At 61.1% G+C, this 15,981-nt stretch overlaps 1 protein-coding gene across 1 annotated transcript; it reads left to right on the top strand.

Moving 5' to 3' along the window:
* Positions 1 to 323: 323 nt before the first annotated feature.
* On the top strand, positions 324 to 12,106 carry DENND2D (DENN domain containing 2D). The gene is made up of 12 exons (XM_050323163.1): positions 324 to 457; positions 3,163 to 3,344; positions 3,801 to 3,913; positions 4,086 to 4,155; positions 5,358 to 5,435; positions 5,624 to 5,764; positions 7,405 to 7,553; positions 7,801 to 7,978; positions 8,578 to 8,619; positions 9,204 to 9,294; positions 10,607 to 10,846; positions 11,446 to 12,106. The coding sequence occupies exons 1-12, from the start codon at positions 400 to 402 to the stop codon at positions 11,505 to 11,507; spliced, it is 1,404 nt and encodes a 467-aa protein (XP_050179120.1). The 5' UTR covers positions 324 to 399; the 3' UTR covers positions 11,508 to 12,106.
* Positions 12,107 to 15,981: the final 3,875 nt, after the last annotated feature.

Raw genomic sequence — 15,981 nt, 5'->3', positions numbered from 1 at the left:
CTGTACTCCCGGATCCCCTACCCCGGCTCCTCCTGCCTTCCTCGGCTCCCCGCTCCGCTCATTCCCGATGCTCCCGGGCCCCCCATTCCCGGTTCTCCCGGTTCCCCGCCCCGCCCCATGCCCCAGCGCCCCCGCTCCCAGGGAAAGTCTCCGGTGCCCGGCGGGTTCCAGGTGCTGCCCGGTTCCCTCCTCCTCCTCCTCCTTCTTCTCCTCCTCCTCCTCTCCGCCCCGTCCCTCCTCCCCCGGGAAAGCGAAAGCTCGGCGGGCGGAAGCCGAGCCCTCCCCCCGGGCCGCGCCGGGGCCGCTCCGGGAACGCTCGGGGGTCGTTCCGGGACCGCTGTGGGGTCACCCCGGGGCCGCTGTGGGGTCACCCCGGGGCCGCTCCGCGCCGGGGCCACCATGGCTTCTTCCATCGGCAACTTCTTCCGACGGAGCCTCCGGCGCCCCGGGCGCAGAGGTGAGAGACGGGAGGGGCTCCGAGGGGTGCCGGGGTCGGGGTCACTGTCGGGGTTGGGACAGGTCCCGGACCGGCCAGCAGAGCGAGAACATTCCCGGGCAGCGCCAGGGGGGACAGACGGGACTGGCCCCTGCCCCGACCCCGGCTCGGAGCCCTCCAGCCCGGTCCGTTCGCGCTGCCCCCGCACAGCCCAGCTCGGCCCGGCCGCCCCCGGCGCTCCCCGCACCTCCCGGGGCGTGCTCCGTCCTCGGGGGATCACCCCAGACCCGGCAGTGCAACCCACCCTGGGGGATCAGCCCATCCCGGGGGGGTTCAGTCCATCCCAAAGGACCAGCCCATCCCAGGGGGATCATCCCATCCTGGGGGATCACCCCATCCGGGGGGGATTCAGCCCGTCCCGGGGATTCACCCCATCCCGGGAGGATTCACCCCATCCCGGGGGATCACCCTATTCTGGGGGATCAGCCCATCCCAGGAGCCCACCCCGTCCCAGCTGAGCCCTCCCCAGCCCCGGGGGGCTTTCCCCCATCCCGGGGGCAGCCCCACAGGTTCCCACTCACCCCACCCGTGGCTCTGGGTGCCATCGAGGCTGTTCCCAGCTCAGCAGGAGAGGTTGGATAAAAAAGCCAAAGCTTTTTCCACACCCCCCTCCACCCCCCATTTCCAACTCGGGAGACTTTGGCTCGGCACGGCCCGGGGACTGTTCCGGGAGGAAGGGAACAGGTTGTGCCACACTGGCACAAGGAAACCCCGGGGCAGCCTTTGCCCTCCCCGTGCCCGGAGGATGGAGTGGGGAAGATCCACAGTGGGGGGACCCGATCCCTGGCCCCAAACCCTCTCGAAACACCCCCGGCCAGTCCCTGGCCGGTGGTGTTTCGGGGGCGGGGGGTTGGGGTCAGTGGGCTCCACCCCAATAGCCCCACACACCCCCACGGGCACCAAGGAGTCACCCCAGGATCCCCCCAACACCCCTTTATGTACCCGAGGACCCCACCCCAAAACCCTGAAGGGCCCAGCCCAGCTGCCTTCAATGTACCCCAGAGACCCCCCAGGGACCCTATAAACACCCCAGGACCCCCTCTCCCCTCCCCCCGCAAGGACCCGAGTGGTGGTCCCCGAGCCGTCCCTGCAGGGGCTGCGTGTGTGACTCCGGTGATGGGGTTTTGTGTTGCCGGGAATCCTGCTGGGTTCGGGAAGCACCGGCATCTCCCCTGCCACGTTCCGGACATCCTCCGAGCTGGTTTGGCAGCCCAGGGACGGAGGGTTGCTGTCCCCGAGGGATTCGGGCTCTGCTGGGATGGCTTTGCAGCCGGAGCCAGTGATCCAAACTTCTCCACGTGCCGGAATGACCGGCCCCTCCTCCCCCCGGCGGCGGGTTTGACTCGTTCGCTTGAAAACCCCGCGGCCAAGATGCAAATCCGGGCCCTCATCCGGGGTTCCCTGAAATGCAGGACGGGACTGGAAAGGCAGGATTGAACCAGAGCCTCGTCCTGCCCCGGTGATGGGAAGGGCCCCCCCCAGCACCCCCAGGTGCTCCCTGGGGACCCCCAACAACCCCTGCCCGGCCCTGGAGGTGGGATTGGACAGAAGGCGTTGCTGGAGCATCCCGAGGAGGAGCAGGAGAAGCAAAGCCCATTTTGTCCTCTTTTTCCCAGAGCTCCTCCCAGGAATGTCTCGGGGATCCCCGTGGGGGACAAACCGGGTGTCCTCAGCCTTGGAATGTTCCTGGGCTTCCCCTGCTGCCCAGGGAGCTCTTTGGGATGAATTTCCCTTTTCCAAGAGGAAGGACTTTGCAGGTGGAGGTGGAGCAGCCCCAGAGATTTCCTGGGAAAAGGCGTCTCAGATCCCTGGGAAGGGACATCCCGGGATGGGACGGTGTCACCTCCTCCTGTCAGCTCCCTGTGACCTGGAGCAGAGACTGGAGAGGTGTTTCCAGACTGAAGGATGGAGACATGGGGTGGGATGTCCACCAGCACTGCTGGAGGAGGAGGAGCTCCAGCTTTATCTCCTCCACCTCCCCGTGGTGGGCAGAGAGAGGCCAAGCCTGGGACAGTGCCTGTGCCAAGAGCCAGGATAAAGGGAGTCACGAGCTGGGAGAGGGCAGAGCTGGGGCATGGTCTGGCAGCATTTAACTCCTCTCCTTCCCAGCCCTCACACATCCCTCGGGATCATCTCTTGGAGACCCGGATGGGGCTCTTTTCCCTCTTGTTCCGGGTTCTGGGGGTGTGGCAGCCGACTCTGACCCTCCCCAACCGGCCCAGCCAGAACTGGGCTGGGATCTCGGGAATCTTCTGGGCTGTGCTTTAGGGAAAACCCTGGAGCAGCTCAGCTGCAACCAGCAATTCCCAGCACTGAGGACTTCTGGCAGGGATTCATCCCCCTGGAGCCTCTGGAGGTGCTGGAACAAGACCTGGGCTCTTTGTTTGCTCTTTGTTTGCCCCGAGGGGACCCAACGAGCTGCTCCAAACACATTCCCACCCCTCCCTGCGGATGTTCCAGTGGAGCCCTGGGCCATCCCGCCCTGGGCTGGGGCAAAGGGGGGCTGGGGTGTCTGAGGGCACTTGGATTTTCCTGAAAAGACTCAGAAAAGCCATTTTTCTCCCCTTTCTGTGCCAGGCCGTGTGTGACTCTGCCCTCAGGACACCCCACTCTTCTCAGTTCCCTCTGATCTGATGTTTTGGTTGTTTGGTTTTTTTTGAGTACAGAAGGAAAAGATGAGGCCTCTGCTGCAGAGAACACCCCCCCTCAGATGCCCCAGGGGAAGGTGGGGGAGAGGAGCTCCATCCTCTGCTCTGGGCAGTTCTTCTTCGAGTACCTGGTGGTGGTGTCGCTCAAGAAGGTCTCAGAGGGACATTATGAACCCAGAATCTCCTACCAGTTCCCAAAGGTATTCAGTGCCATGTTTCTGACCAGATCCAACCTTCCAAATTTAGAGGAAAAAAAGGAGATGTTGTTCCCTCCCCACCATTAAATCCAGGGGAGAAGAGCAGAGAAAAACACTCTGAGCCCCAGAGCTTTGCTGGGACCTTCTGTCCCTTCCCACGTCCCAGCCCAGGGCCAGACCCCAGGAGGATCCTGCTGGGGGTGGTCCCAGACCCCTGACCCAGAAGGGGGGAGCAGAGTGGTGGAATCACAGCTTGGGGAGATGGCACAGAGGGAGACCCCTCGTTTGCAGAGGGTGCCTCAGCTGGGCCTCAACATCCACGGGGTGGAAGAGGTAACAGTTGGGGTTTGGGAGATGCTTGTCCAGGGATGTGCCCAGCTGGGGATCCTGTCAGGACACAGCCCATCCCACCCCATCCCTGGGCACGATGGGCACCCTGACTCACCCCCTCAATTCCAGCGTGAGAACCTGCTGAAGGGCCAGAGGGAGGAGGAGGAACGACTGCTCAAAGCCATCCCCCTCTTCTGCTTCCCCGACGGCAACAACTGGGCCCCCGTCACTGAGTTCACCAGGTACTGCCCTGAGTTCACAGGCACTGCCCCAAATTCACCAGGTACTGCCCTGAGTTCACAGGCACTGCCCCTCTGGGGGCAACCGGCCCATCCCATCCCATCCCATCCCATCCCATCCCATCCCATCCCATCCCATCCCATCCCATCCATCCCATCTTTTCTTCCCTGGCAGCGAGACCTTCTCGTTCGTGCTGACCAACGTGGACGGCAGCAGGAAGATCGGGTACTGCCGGAGGCTGCTGGTGAGAACCCCCTGCACCCCCGGCCCGGGGTCAGCCCTGCTGGGACACAACACCCTCTGCCCAGCCTGGTGACGAGCTCAGACCACAGGGCAGAGGTGGTAACACAATGAGGGGGGTTTGGGGGCTCTCCCCGGGGATCAGTCGGATGCTGCATGGAGGAAAACATGAGGGTTCCTAAAATATGGGGATGTGGCACCTGGGGACAAGGTTTGGGGTGCACGTGGTGGTGCTGGGCTGGTGTTTGGAGCTGGGGGTCTCGGAGGGCTTTTCCAGCTGTAACCATTCCATGATTCCCAGTTGATCTCTGCAGCTTCCTCCATCCTTTCCCTTGGCTCCAGCGGGTCAGGGTGGCTGCAAATCCCACGTGGGATCAGGATGGGGGAGGGGGTGTCCATCCAGGAGCCAAGAGCCACAGACCCCAGGAGGAACCTCCAGGGGTGGTCCCAGAGCCCTTCCCTCAGCCCCAGCCCCAAAGCTGCCTCTGAGCAGGGGCTGAGCGTGAGCTCAGGGCGGGCAGCTCGGGGTCGGTGTGAGCTGGGATGGCTTTCCTGGGCTGCTGGTTCGCACAGGGACACAAACCCACAGGGACATAAACCCCCAGGGACACAAATCCACAGGGACACAAATCCACAGGGACACAAACCCACAGGGACATAACCCCCCAGGGACACAAATCCACAGGGAAACAAACCCACAGGGACACCCCTGTGCCATGGTTTGGGGACTTTCTGCACCCACTGTCCCTCCATCCCCCTGTGCCTTCCCAATTCATCATCTGGGGCCGAGGTCAGGCTGTTGGAACGGGATGCCTGGAGGGAGGAAATGGGCCCAGGATAGTCCAGTTGGAAAGAGGAATAAAACTCCAGGGAACTCATGCTGGTGGTCCCTGCTGTAGCAGGAGGCAGGATTAGCTCCAAGGGTGGTGGGGCAGGATGTCTTGGAGAACGTGTGTCCGGCTGGGAGGAGGGTTTGGGAATGTGCCAGAGGACTTTGCACCCAAATAACCCCCAGCTCTGGCCCCCGAGTCACCCTCCCCGGGCACCCCCAGCTTTTCCAGCAGCAGCTGCACCCTTGGATTTGGGCCCAGCTCCCAGAATCCCCCAGGGAGCGACTGGGAATTTGGGGGAGGGGTCTCTGTGGAGAGGGTGGAGCTGGTGCAGTGGGGTGAGAGATGCTCAGACCCTTTTCCCATCCCCTTCCAGCCCTCTGGCCGTGGGGTCCGGCTCCCTGAGGTTTTCTGCATCATCAGCTGCCTGGGCTGCTTTGGGCTCTTCTCCAAGGTAGGGATGTGGTGACTCTGGGGGCTGGTGGCCCCTTTGTCCCAGTGGTGCCCATTTGTCCCAGTGGTGGCCCCTTTGTCCCAGTGGTGGCCCCTTTGTCCCAGTGGTGGCCCCCTTTGCCCAAGTGGCAGCCCCAGCCCCCGTTCCGTGTCCCGTGGGTGATTCCCAGCTCGTGCTCCCTCCCACAGATCCTGGACGAGGTGGAGAAGAGGCGCCAGATCTCCATGGCCGTGATCTACCCCTTCATGCAGGGCCTGCGGGAATCGCCCTTCCCGGCTCCCGGGAAATCCGTCACCATCAAGAGCTTCATCCCCGAGTCAGGCACCGAGGTGGGGCGGGATGGGGGCACCTCCTGGGCACGGGGCATGCCAGGGACCAGCGGGGGGGTTGGAGCCCCATCCCTCAGGAATGGGGGTGTCACCTCCCTCCTGACCCAGCGAGGATGAGGATGAGGATGAGGATGAGGATGAGGATGAGGATGAGGATGAGGATGAGGATGGAGCCCACCCAGCTCCCCCCAGAGCTGGAGCTGCCACCCCGAAACCTCCCCAGTCACACAGTCCCGAGGGAGAGGCCGTGCTGGGGGTCCCTGGGGCGCCCAGAGGTGCCAAATCTCTTCCCTGAAAGGCTGGCCAGGCCCTGGCACAGCTGCCCAGGGTGCTGGTGGAGTCCCCATCCCTAGAATTGCTCGTCCAACCCGTGCATGGGGCACCTGGGGATGTGGGCAGTGGTGAACGGGGGGAACTGTTGGACTCCATTCTCTTGGAGGGCTTTTCCAACCTTAATAATTCCATGATTCCATGACTCCACTCCCCTCCAGAGCTCTGATTCCTGCCCTGCTTTATCCCCACAGGCAGGGGTAGAGCAGCATTCCCAGTCTGTCCCTGTGCAGAGACCTGATCCAGGCATGGATTGTCCCACCCACGCCCAACCCACAACGTTTCATTTGCTTTTCCTGTCCCCTGTGGCAAAGCTGGGCTGGAAAAATGGGAAAGGTGTCAGTGCTGGGCATCCTGGGGCTGTGTCCTGCCAGGGAGGGGCTGAGGGAAGACAGTTGGAGCGGCTGGAAAGCCAAGCCATGGATTTCTTCATCCAGGAAGGCTCTTGTGAAAGGGTTTCTCAATGCCCTGGCCCAGGGCCAGGCTGCCCTGAGAGCCACAGGGCTGAGCAGGGAGGAGGAACGAGGGTGTTCTTCGAAAGAGCTGCACTCTGGGGCTCCAGGAAGGGGCTGGAGCAGGGCCAGGAGATCAGGGAGACAAGAGGGGAAAAGGGGGAAGATAAACTGTGGGAGCTGCCTGGGCTGCGAGCCAGGGCTGGGGTGGGATTGGTGCTGGGGAGGGGCTGGGGAGCCCTGGCTGGAGATGCTCCACTGGCTGGGAAGATGCTCCATGCTGGAAAAGGGGGATTTCCCCCCAAGGGTGAGGAGAAGGTCCTATTAACCCTTCAGTGCCCACCATCTCCCACTGCCCTCAACGTGGCCAGCGGGGTGGGGGACACCCCTGTCAGGGGCCAAGGCAGCTGAGTGGCCACAGCAGCTACAAATGTCCATTAGATCCCTCACTTTTGGGCCATCCTGGCTGGGAATTCCCAGGCCAGAGAGGCTCTAGAGGAAGGTGGTGTGGGTTTTGTAGCAAAAGTCACTCCCTCAGCCCTCCCCCCTTCCCTGCATCTGCTGCTCCCGGGTGAGCCGAGGGACACCGAGATGGGCTGTGTCCTGGCAGGGAGCACTGCAGAAAAGAGGTTAAAAATCCCAAACAACCCCATAGGGCACATCCAGGTGGCCTCCCCTGCCCCCTCAGCACAGCCCAGATGTCCCGGTGGGATGAGATGGATTTGTGCCTCACAGGGGGACACGGCACAGAAGCTGCAGACCCGGGGCATCACCTGCCCCCCAGCCCCTTTTGAGGGGCCAGGGCAGTGCAGGGGGTGTCACCCCCCTAAGCTGGGCTTTGTGGCTCTCCCTGGGCAGCTCATCGAGCTCACCCGGCCCGTGGACGCCCACCTGGAGCACGTGGAATTCCAGGCTCTGCTTCAGCGGCTCAGTCCCCCCCTCATCCTGCACATCTTCGCCTCTGCCGTGCTGGAGAGGAGGCTCATCTTCCTGGCACAGGAGCTCAGGTGAGCCCTGGAGTTAAAAAAAACCCCACCAAACCCCCTGGAAGGAGCTCAGGGTGGGATGTTCCCGCCCAGCAGTGACATCCCTTTTCCTCCCTGGAGGAGCTGAGCTGGTCACAACCCGGTGCCAACCTTGCCCAGGTGGTGGGTGTGACCCCTGGGTGGGCCCTTCATCCAGAGCTGGAGCTGCTCATCCCTGTGGGGCTCTTCCCACTCGGGGCACGCTGTGACCCCCCGTCCTTGTCCCCAGCGTCCTGTCCCAGTGTATCCACGCGGTGGCTGCTCTGCTGTACCCCTTCACCTGGGCACACACCTACATCCCCGTGGTCCCCGAGTGCCTGCTGGACACCGTCTGCTGCCCCACGCCCTTCATGGTGGGCATCCAGCTGCAGCACCTGGAGCGGGTCCTGGAGCAGCCCATGGAGGAGGTACCTCAGCCCTGGGAGGGGATGGGGCCATCCATGATTCTGTGACCCTGCCTTGGGCTGGCCCAGGGGCTGGAGGCTCTGGCTGGGCCCTTTTCCCAGCCAGAGAGGCTGGAAATTGGGAAATCACACCTGGGAAACCGGGGTGTCCTCCTTGTCCCCTCCTGTTGGCACCGGGGGCAACACCCCCACGTGTCCCTGGGTGCTGCTGCTCACCTGCTGGGGCTCAGGAGTGGCTCAAGGATCATTCCAAGGGCTCGAGGAGCAGCTCAAGGATCGTCCCAAGGGCTCGGGGAGCAGCTCAAGGATCATTCCAAGGGCTCAGGGAAAGGCTGTTGGGATCATCCCAAGGGCTCAGGGAGCAGCTCTTGGGATCATCCCAAGCTGGAGGAGGCAGAGAAGAGGACGAGGCCCCAAAGCTGTGGCCAACACCAGCCCTGGGGGCTGCCCTAGACCCCCTGCCCAGGCCCCCCCTCCCCGGCACAGAGGGGCTGATCCCTCTCCTCCACCGTCCTGCACACGCACCAGGCTCACCCAAAGCAGGGGGAGGATGGTGGATGACTCAGGAGAGCTAACCCTGCTCCCTCCCCGCTCTCTTGCAGGCCCTGATGGTGGATCTGTGCCAAGGGAAGATCATCCGGGCGGTAGGAACCCCTGGGGGGCTGGGCTGGCCTGGGAAGGGCCTTTCCCCCTCACTGTTGGACACCTGGCAGCTTCCACCTTCTCAAATGGCTTCCCACTGCCAGAGGGCAGATGGGACACTGGGAGGGAATTCTGCCCTGGGAGGGTGGGGAGGGGCTGGGATGGAATTCCCAGAGAAGCTGTGGCTGCCCCAGCCCTGGAAGTGCCCAAGGCCAGGCTGGAGCAGCCTGGGATAGTGGGAGGTGTCCCTGCCCAGGGCAGGGGTGGGGCTGGAAGGGCTTTGAGGTCCCTCCAACCCAACCCACCCTGGGATTCTATGGCTCTGTGATTTTGGGGGCAGAGCCACCTCAGTGTCCCCCACCAAAGGGAATGTCCCATGAGGGGACATCTCCAGCCACTGCTTGTTGGGAGCTGGAGCAGGGGGTCCATCCCAGCCCCAGAATCACCACAGGACCTTGCAATGATAATTAACTAATTAATTAATGAGTTTCCAAACCTCACTTGATGGGCTGTGCCAATGCACAGCCACCTGTGGGTCTGTGGATCCCAGCAGTGCCAGGCCCTCCATGGCTCCCTGTCCTTCCAGGTGGGTGATGAGGAGCAGATCCTGCCCCTGAAGCTGCAGAACGAGATGCTGATGGCTCTGACCAAGCACAACTACAACAACAACGTGCTCAGTAAGGACGTGTCTGTACTCCCAGTAAACACAGGCCAGAGCTGCCCCAGGGCCAAGGGATGTCCCAAAGGGGCCCGGTCTGGGATGTTCCTGTCCCTGTTTGCAACAAAGTGCAGCCCCAGGAGGGAAATCCCTTGGCTGTTCCTCTGTCTGGGGAAACCTGTGAGCAGGAACAGCGAATTCTGCTGGAAAAATGGATCTTGGCCAGTATAAAGTGTTTGGAAAGGAACAACAGCCAGGGCTCCCTCAGTAAAACGAGTCTGGTGTTTGTTCACTGGCAGGGGGGGCTTGGAGCAAGTAATTCCTTGGGATGCAGGCACAGAGCAGGTTAAAATATCACCCACTTATAGGATAAGCCATTAGAGTGTCCAAAGGAGGCAACAAGGATGGGGAAGGGCCTCGAGGGGCTGAGGGCACTTGGTGTGTTCAGCTGGAGCAGAGGAGACTGAGGGGAGACCTCCCTGCAGTTCCAACTGCCTGGGCAGGGGCAGAGGAGGGGCAGGACTGAGCTCTGCTCTGGGGGGACCAGGGACAGCCCCCAGGGAATGGCTGGAGCTGTGTCAGGGCAGGCTCAGGGTGGCTCTCAGGGAAAGGTTCTTCCCCCAGAGGGTGGTTGGCACTGAACAGGCTCCCCAGGGCAGTGGGCACAGCCCCAAGGCTGCCAGAGCTGCAGGAGGGTTTGGATGATCCCCTGGGGCACAGGGGGGGACTCTTGGGGGTGACTCTGTGGTTCTGTGAGGTTGTGGCTCCCTGGGATGGTTTTCTCAGGGCTGTCCCCGGGCTGGAGGGGACACGGAGCCCTCCCTGGCTCAGCTCCCAGCGAGTCCCAGGGCAAATTTGGGCCAGCCCTGCGTGGGTTTTCCTGTTGCTCTGCCCTATCCAGCTGGGAGGAGAACGATCCCATCCCAGCCCCCAAACAGCACCCCAAAGGTCGGTTCCTGTTTGCACCCCCAGGTCCTGCAGCAGCTCCTGGTCCCGGCATGAGTTCAGGGCTGGGCCCCCTGTGCTGCCCCGGGAGCTGATGTTGGGGGGCCTGGTGGGGGGTGAACCCCAACTGCTCATGGAATTAGAGAATCATTTAGGATGGAAAAGACCTTTCAGATGGAGTTTGGCACTGAACAGGCTCCCAGGGCAGAGGGCACAGCCCCGGGGCTGCCAGAGCTCGAGAGGAGCCTCTGGGGCACAGCCTGGGACTGTCGGGGATGTCCCGAGCAGGGCCGAGGCTTGGGCTGGGTGATCCCGGGGGGTCTCTTCCAGCCCAGATCCCACCCCCACCCTGCTGTGTGTGCTCAGAGCTCTCCCTGTCTCCGCAGCCTCCGAGCAGGTGAACGCCCTGGTGTCCGAGGCCTTTGTGCAGTTCTTCGTGCGGCTGGTGGGTCACTACCCCGCACACATCAAGTGGGGCCGGGGCGGCTCCGGCGCCTTCCAGGAGCGCTCCTTCTGCAAGGCCCTGAGCTCCAAGAGCTGCCGCAGGTTCCTCAAGCGGTTCGTGAGGACAAACATGTTCTCCCTGTTCATCGAGGAGGCGGAGAGGAGCAGGATCCCCCCCGAAGGTAACGGGACCTTCCAACCCCTGCCCCGGCCAGCTGAGGAGGCCTGGGGACAGAGCCGGCCCCGACCAGCCAGGGGACATGGGGGACACTGAGGGGACACTGAGGGAATTCTGAGGGGACACTGAGGGGATTCTGGAGAGATATTGAGGGGACACTGAGGGGACACTGAGGGGACACTGAAGGGATACTGAGGGGACACTGAGGGGATACTGAGGGGACATTGAGGGGGCACTGAGGGGCACTGAGGGGACACAGGCTGGGGATGCTCAGGGCAGCAGCAGCTCCTGTTTGCTCCCAGTGGCCTCAAGGGGTTCCAGAATCCTGGAATCCCAGACTGGTTTTGGGTTGGAAGGACCTCCAAGTTCATCCCGTTCCACCCCTGCCCCAGGCAGGGTCACCTCCCACCAGCCCAGGTTGCTCCAAGCCCATCCAGCCCAGCCTTGGACCCTTCCCTTCCCTTCCCCATTTCCCCGGGCCCCTCTGGCTGCAGTTTTCTGTGTCCCAGCCCAGCACAGCTCCAGGGGACACACACACCTCCCCAGCTGGGGTGCCCCCCACCCCACCCCAGCATCTCACCAGGCCCCCCCTCTCATCCCCAGCCTATTTCCAGCGCAGAGTCACCGAGTACCACGAGCAGAAGAAGCACCGAAGGGACTCCTGAGGCCCAGCCTGGCATCCCAGCAGCAGGACTGGGATTATTGGGATTGGGACCACTGGATGGGTGCCCTGGCCAAGGGCTGAGCAGCCTGGACTGAGCTGGGCCTGCCCCAGTCCCTGGGGCTCCTGGGCAGCTCCAAACAGCAGCTCCCCCCTGTACCCTCAGGGCATCCCTGCACTGAGAACACGGAGAGAGCACGGGCTGGGATCTCCTCCTGGATGTGCTCACTCCAGGCACTGACTGGCACTGCCAAAGGCTCAGCCCTTGTCCCCACCACACAGAGCCAGGACAGGGGCTGGAGGGGGATCATTAGAGGGAAAAACAGGATGAGCAGGAAGTAAGAGTCGTTTCTCATTAAACCCAACCAAGGGTTTGCAAATAAGGAACGTCCCCTTGAACCATTTCCGAGGCTTCTGTCATCAACAACTGGTTGGTTTGATTTTCCAACACACCCAGCTCGCTGTTCAACCCCAGCAGGAGCAGGTGGGTGGGTTTAGTGGTTTCCTCTCTTGCGCTGCTGCCACTTAGAGCCAAGCTTAGTTTTCTAAAGAAAGCAAAATACTCTTTTCCAGGTTATTTATTTGTGATGGAGTAAAACTGTGAAGGCCAAGGGGCTGGGGGGTGGGAAGAGCTGATCAACAGCTCAGGGGAGGGAGGAGGGGTTTGTTCAATCCTGGAGTAAAACGTGTTGTTACCCCCCCTTGGTTCTGCTTTTGATCCCAACTTCTTTTCAAACCTTGCAGTTGCTCCCTGGAAAGTGAATCCTGCAGCAGATTTAGGGCTAAGGGATGGTTCTCCTTTCCCAGTGGGAATAAATGTTGGAGCAGGGAAAGGTGCTCTGGCTGCAGGAGAGGCTGGGTCATTCCCAGAGAAACCAGTGCCAGCTGCTGCTCCCAGCAAGGGATGAAGGCAGAGCTTCCTCCTCCTCTCTGGGGTGTTCCACCAGACCCTGAAACACCAACAATCTCATGGAATCAATCATGGAATCATGGAATGGGGTGGGTTGGAATGGGCCTTGAAGCTCATCCTGTTCCTGCACAGGACACCTCCCACTATCCCAGCTGGCTCCAAGTTTGTCCAACCTGGCCTTGGACACTTTCAGGGATGGGGCATCCTCTGGGAATTCCATCCCAGCCCCTCCTCACCCTCCCAGGCAGGAATTCCTTCCCAATCTCCCATCTCTCCCTGCCCTCTGGCAGTGGGAAGCCATTCCCTCTGTCCTGTCCCTCCAGGCCTTGTCCCCAGTCCCTCTCCAGCTCTCCTGGAGCCCCTTCCAAGGTGTCCCTGGAGCCTTCCCTTCTCCAGGGGAACATTCCCAAGCCTCTGATCCCCTTGGTGCCTCCTCTGGCCTGGCTCCAAACCCAGTTTGACCCTCCTTTTGCAGTGGTCCCGAAATGCCCGGGGAGGGATTTGACACCAACACTGACACTGCACCAGGTTTTGCTGTCAGAGCTGGCCCCTTTGGCCAAACCCCCCGAGGGGAAGGTTGGTTATTTTGGAGCTTTTCAGGACAGAAACTCACCTGGGCAGGGGCAACAAGCAATTCCAGTCCCTCTGGAGGGAAAGTGCTGATTTTTGGTCAGCCCCCACCTGGGTTTGGAGGGGGAACAGCAATTATTGGCTGGGAAGAAAGGGGGTTTTTGGTGTCTCTGTGGTTCCACAAGTTCCCTCTCACAGGCAGAGAGTGGTACAAGGTTAACTGCAGGGAATTCAAGCTTAGTGGGTTTGGTTTGGGGCTTTTTTAAAATATTTTTATACTTGGAAGTTCAACTGACAGCAGAGAATGGTATAGGAAATCAAGGGCACCTGTCAGGAATAACCCCTTTGGAAAAGGCCACCTCCTCCCCCCTTCTCCTGCTTGTTCATCCCCACTGTGAGGAGACACCAAACTCTTGGGTTGGGAAACCAAAAACCACCTCCTTTAAAATCCTGGGAAGGGGGACTTGTTTGGGGAGTGGTTCTTTATAAAAGGATTGGGAATCACCCGAGGGACTGGACTGGGGGGGGGTGTGTTTAATTCCTGCTGGAGGAAAAACCTAACAGAGGGTTATCCCCCAGCTGCTGAAAACAGGCACAGAAAACCTGAGCCTGAAATTCAAATATAGATATTTTCCCAAGCAGTCACTGCTCCAGCTGCCACCAAGGGGTACACACAGTGACAGGGGGAGGCTTTGGAATCATCAAATCCCAGGATGGGTTGGGTTGGAGGGACCTTAAAGCCCATCCAGTCCCACCCCTGCCCCAGGCAGGGACATCTCCCACCATCCCAGGCAGCTCCAACCTGGCCTTGGGCGCTTCCAGGGATGGGGCATCCCCTGGGAATTCCATCCCAGCCCCTCCCCACCCTCCCAGGGAAGGATTCCTTCCCAGTATCCCACCCAACCCTCCCTCTGGCAGTTCAGCTCCATCCCCCCCTGCCCTGTCCCTCCCTGCTCATGCACAAAGTCCCTCCCTGGCTTTTTATAAACTCCCTTTAAGTTCTGGCAGTTTGGGAGGAGCTTTAACACCCCCCCCCTTTGATGCCCAGAGTGGGGGGCAGACCAAGGATTGCCACAAACACCATCCCCACCTGGATCAGGGAAGGAAGGAAACCCCTGTGCTGGAAGGGCAGACACTGAATAAAATCCCTGATTCCTCTCCTTGAGCTCTGCCTCTCTTCATCCACCTGCTCTAGGTGGGAGCAGAGTTTGCTGGGGAAAAGGCAGCTGGGTTTTTGGGAGCAGGGACAGGTTCAGATTGCAGCAGCTCAGCACAACTCCCAGGGTATTTTTAAATCCTCCTTCCCACTCCAGATTCACCCATCACTTGATGGGAGCCTCCAACAGGCAGGAAAGCAGTGCCAAGGAATGTTTCCCTGGGCTGGAAAGTGCTGGTTTGTTCAGCTGGATTGTTTACATAGCTCCCAGCAGAGCCCTGGCCAACTCACCCCATCCCAACAGCTCCTGATTTGGGATCCAGGCCCTGCCCCGGGGCAGATAAGCTCCCTGCCATGGCATGTGTGTCACCTTGTGCCAGTGCCAGCAATCAGTCCTGCCTGGATCCACCCTCCCAGGGCCGAGTGCTCCACGATTCCCCAGCTCCCACCTCCCCTGAGCCTCCTCCAGCCCCCACCTCGCACTCAGGGAGGGACAAACTCCTCTGCAGCTCCACTCCAGCCTCCCCCAGGGCACTGGGAGTGCGTGGGACACTCGGGGTAGGATGAGGAGAGGGGAACAAAGTTGTGTGGAACAGGAGGGGGGGCCCAGACAGGGGCCCTGAGGTGTCCTGAGCTGCCTCTCGCCTGTGTAAACTGCTGATCACAACAAGGAGCTCCTGCAGCAGCTCCCAGAGAGGCTCCCCTCCAACACCAAGGGCGAGTTCCCAGCTGGTTTTCCCAGTTTTAGGGGCAGAAAACTGGGCAGAACAGGCTGGGTGAGTTTAGAAGGGTGTGCTCAGGTGCTGCTGCTCAAGTTCCTCCTCCTGAGCCTCCTCTGGGTACAAAGGGAAGTGCAAAAGCCCATCAGGCTGAGCCCCCAAATCCCTGCTCCCCTTCCCGGCCCCACAGGCACATCAGGCACGACCTGAGGGCACAGACTGTGCCGGGACATCCAGGGAAAGGCTGTTTATTTACCCCATTATCGATTCCAGGGACTGCCCCAGCCCCAGAGCCACGGCAGGGCCGGCACTGCAGCGACTGCTCCCTGGGAACTCCAGGAACCTTGTCCTGCCTGGAGGCATCCAAACTTCCAGGGAGGGGAAAGCTCAGGGAAAGGAGCCCTCTTGCATCTCCTCGAGGAAAGTTCAAGCCCCACACAACCCCTTTGAAGACTTTGGTTCTTCTCTAGCATCAAGGGGACACATGATTTGGAGCAGCTTCACCCCAAAGCCCCAAGGTCTGGGAGCACAAATGCTTTGGTTTCCACAGGTTTGAGGTGTGGAAATCAGGTGTGGAAATCATCAGGCTGGGCCTGACGATCCAACGGGAAGGATCGAGGTTCGAGAGCACCACGTGAACCCCAGGGAGGGACTTTCCAGGCAGCCTTTTTGCACCCACTTTTGGTGCTGGGAAAGGAAATGTGGTTTGTGAGGGGCCCTCTCCAACCCTCCCCCTGCAGACCTGCCCTGCTCAGCCCTTGGAAGGGCACTGAATTATCGGGGTCAGCCCCAGCTCGGAGTTAAACTCAATTTAAACTCAGCCCAGGAGCTCTCAGAGCTCCAGTTACAGCTCAGATGGGATGCCAGGCACGGCTCAGCACTGCCAGGCTCAGCACTGCCAGGCTCCAGCACTGCCAGGCTCCAGCACTGGGGAACGTGCGGGATTTTGGGAGCTGTGCCAGGATACAGGACCCAACCCCTCCCTCAGGCCCAGCCCGGCAGGGACCCCACGGGGACCCCCAGCACGAAGAGCTCATCCAGCTGCTCCCAGGGACTAAAAACTGGAGCTCAAGGGGGAAGAGGGGGAGCCAAGAGGAGCCTCCTCCTCATCCCCGGGGCACAG

This window comes from Myiozetetes cayanensis, unplaced genomic scaffold, assembly GCF_022539395.1.
Source record: "Myiozetetes cayanensis isolate MyiCay16 unplaced genomic scaffold, myiCay2020 scf29, whole genome shotgun sequence".
NCBI classification, from domain to species: domain Eukaryota; kingdom Metazoa; phylum Chordata; class Aves; order Passeriformes; family Tyrannidae; genus Myiozetetes; species Myiozetetes cayanensis.
The sequence above is the reverse complement of the archived record's forward strand: the minus strand, read 5'-3'. Positions and strand labels throughout refer to the sequence as shown.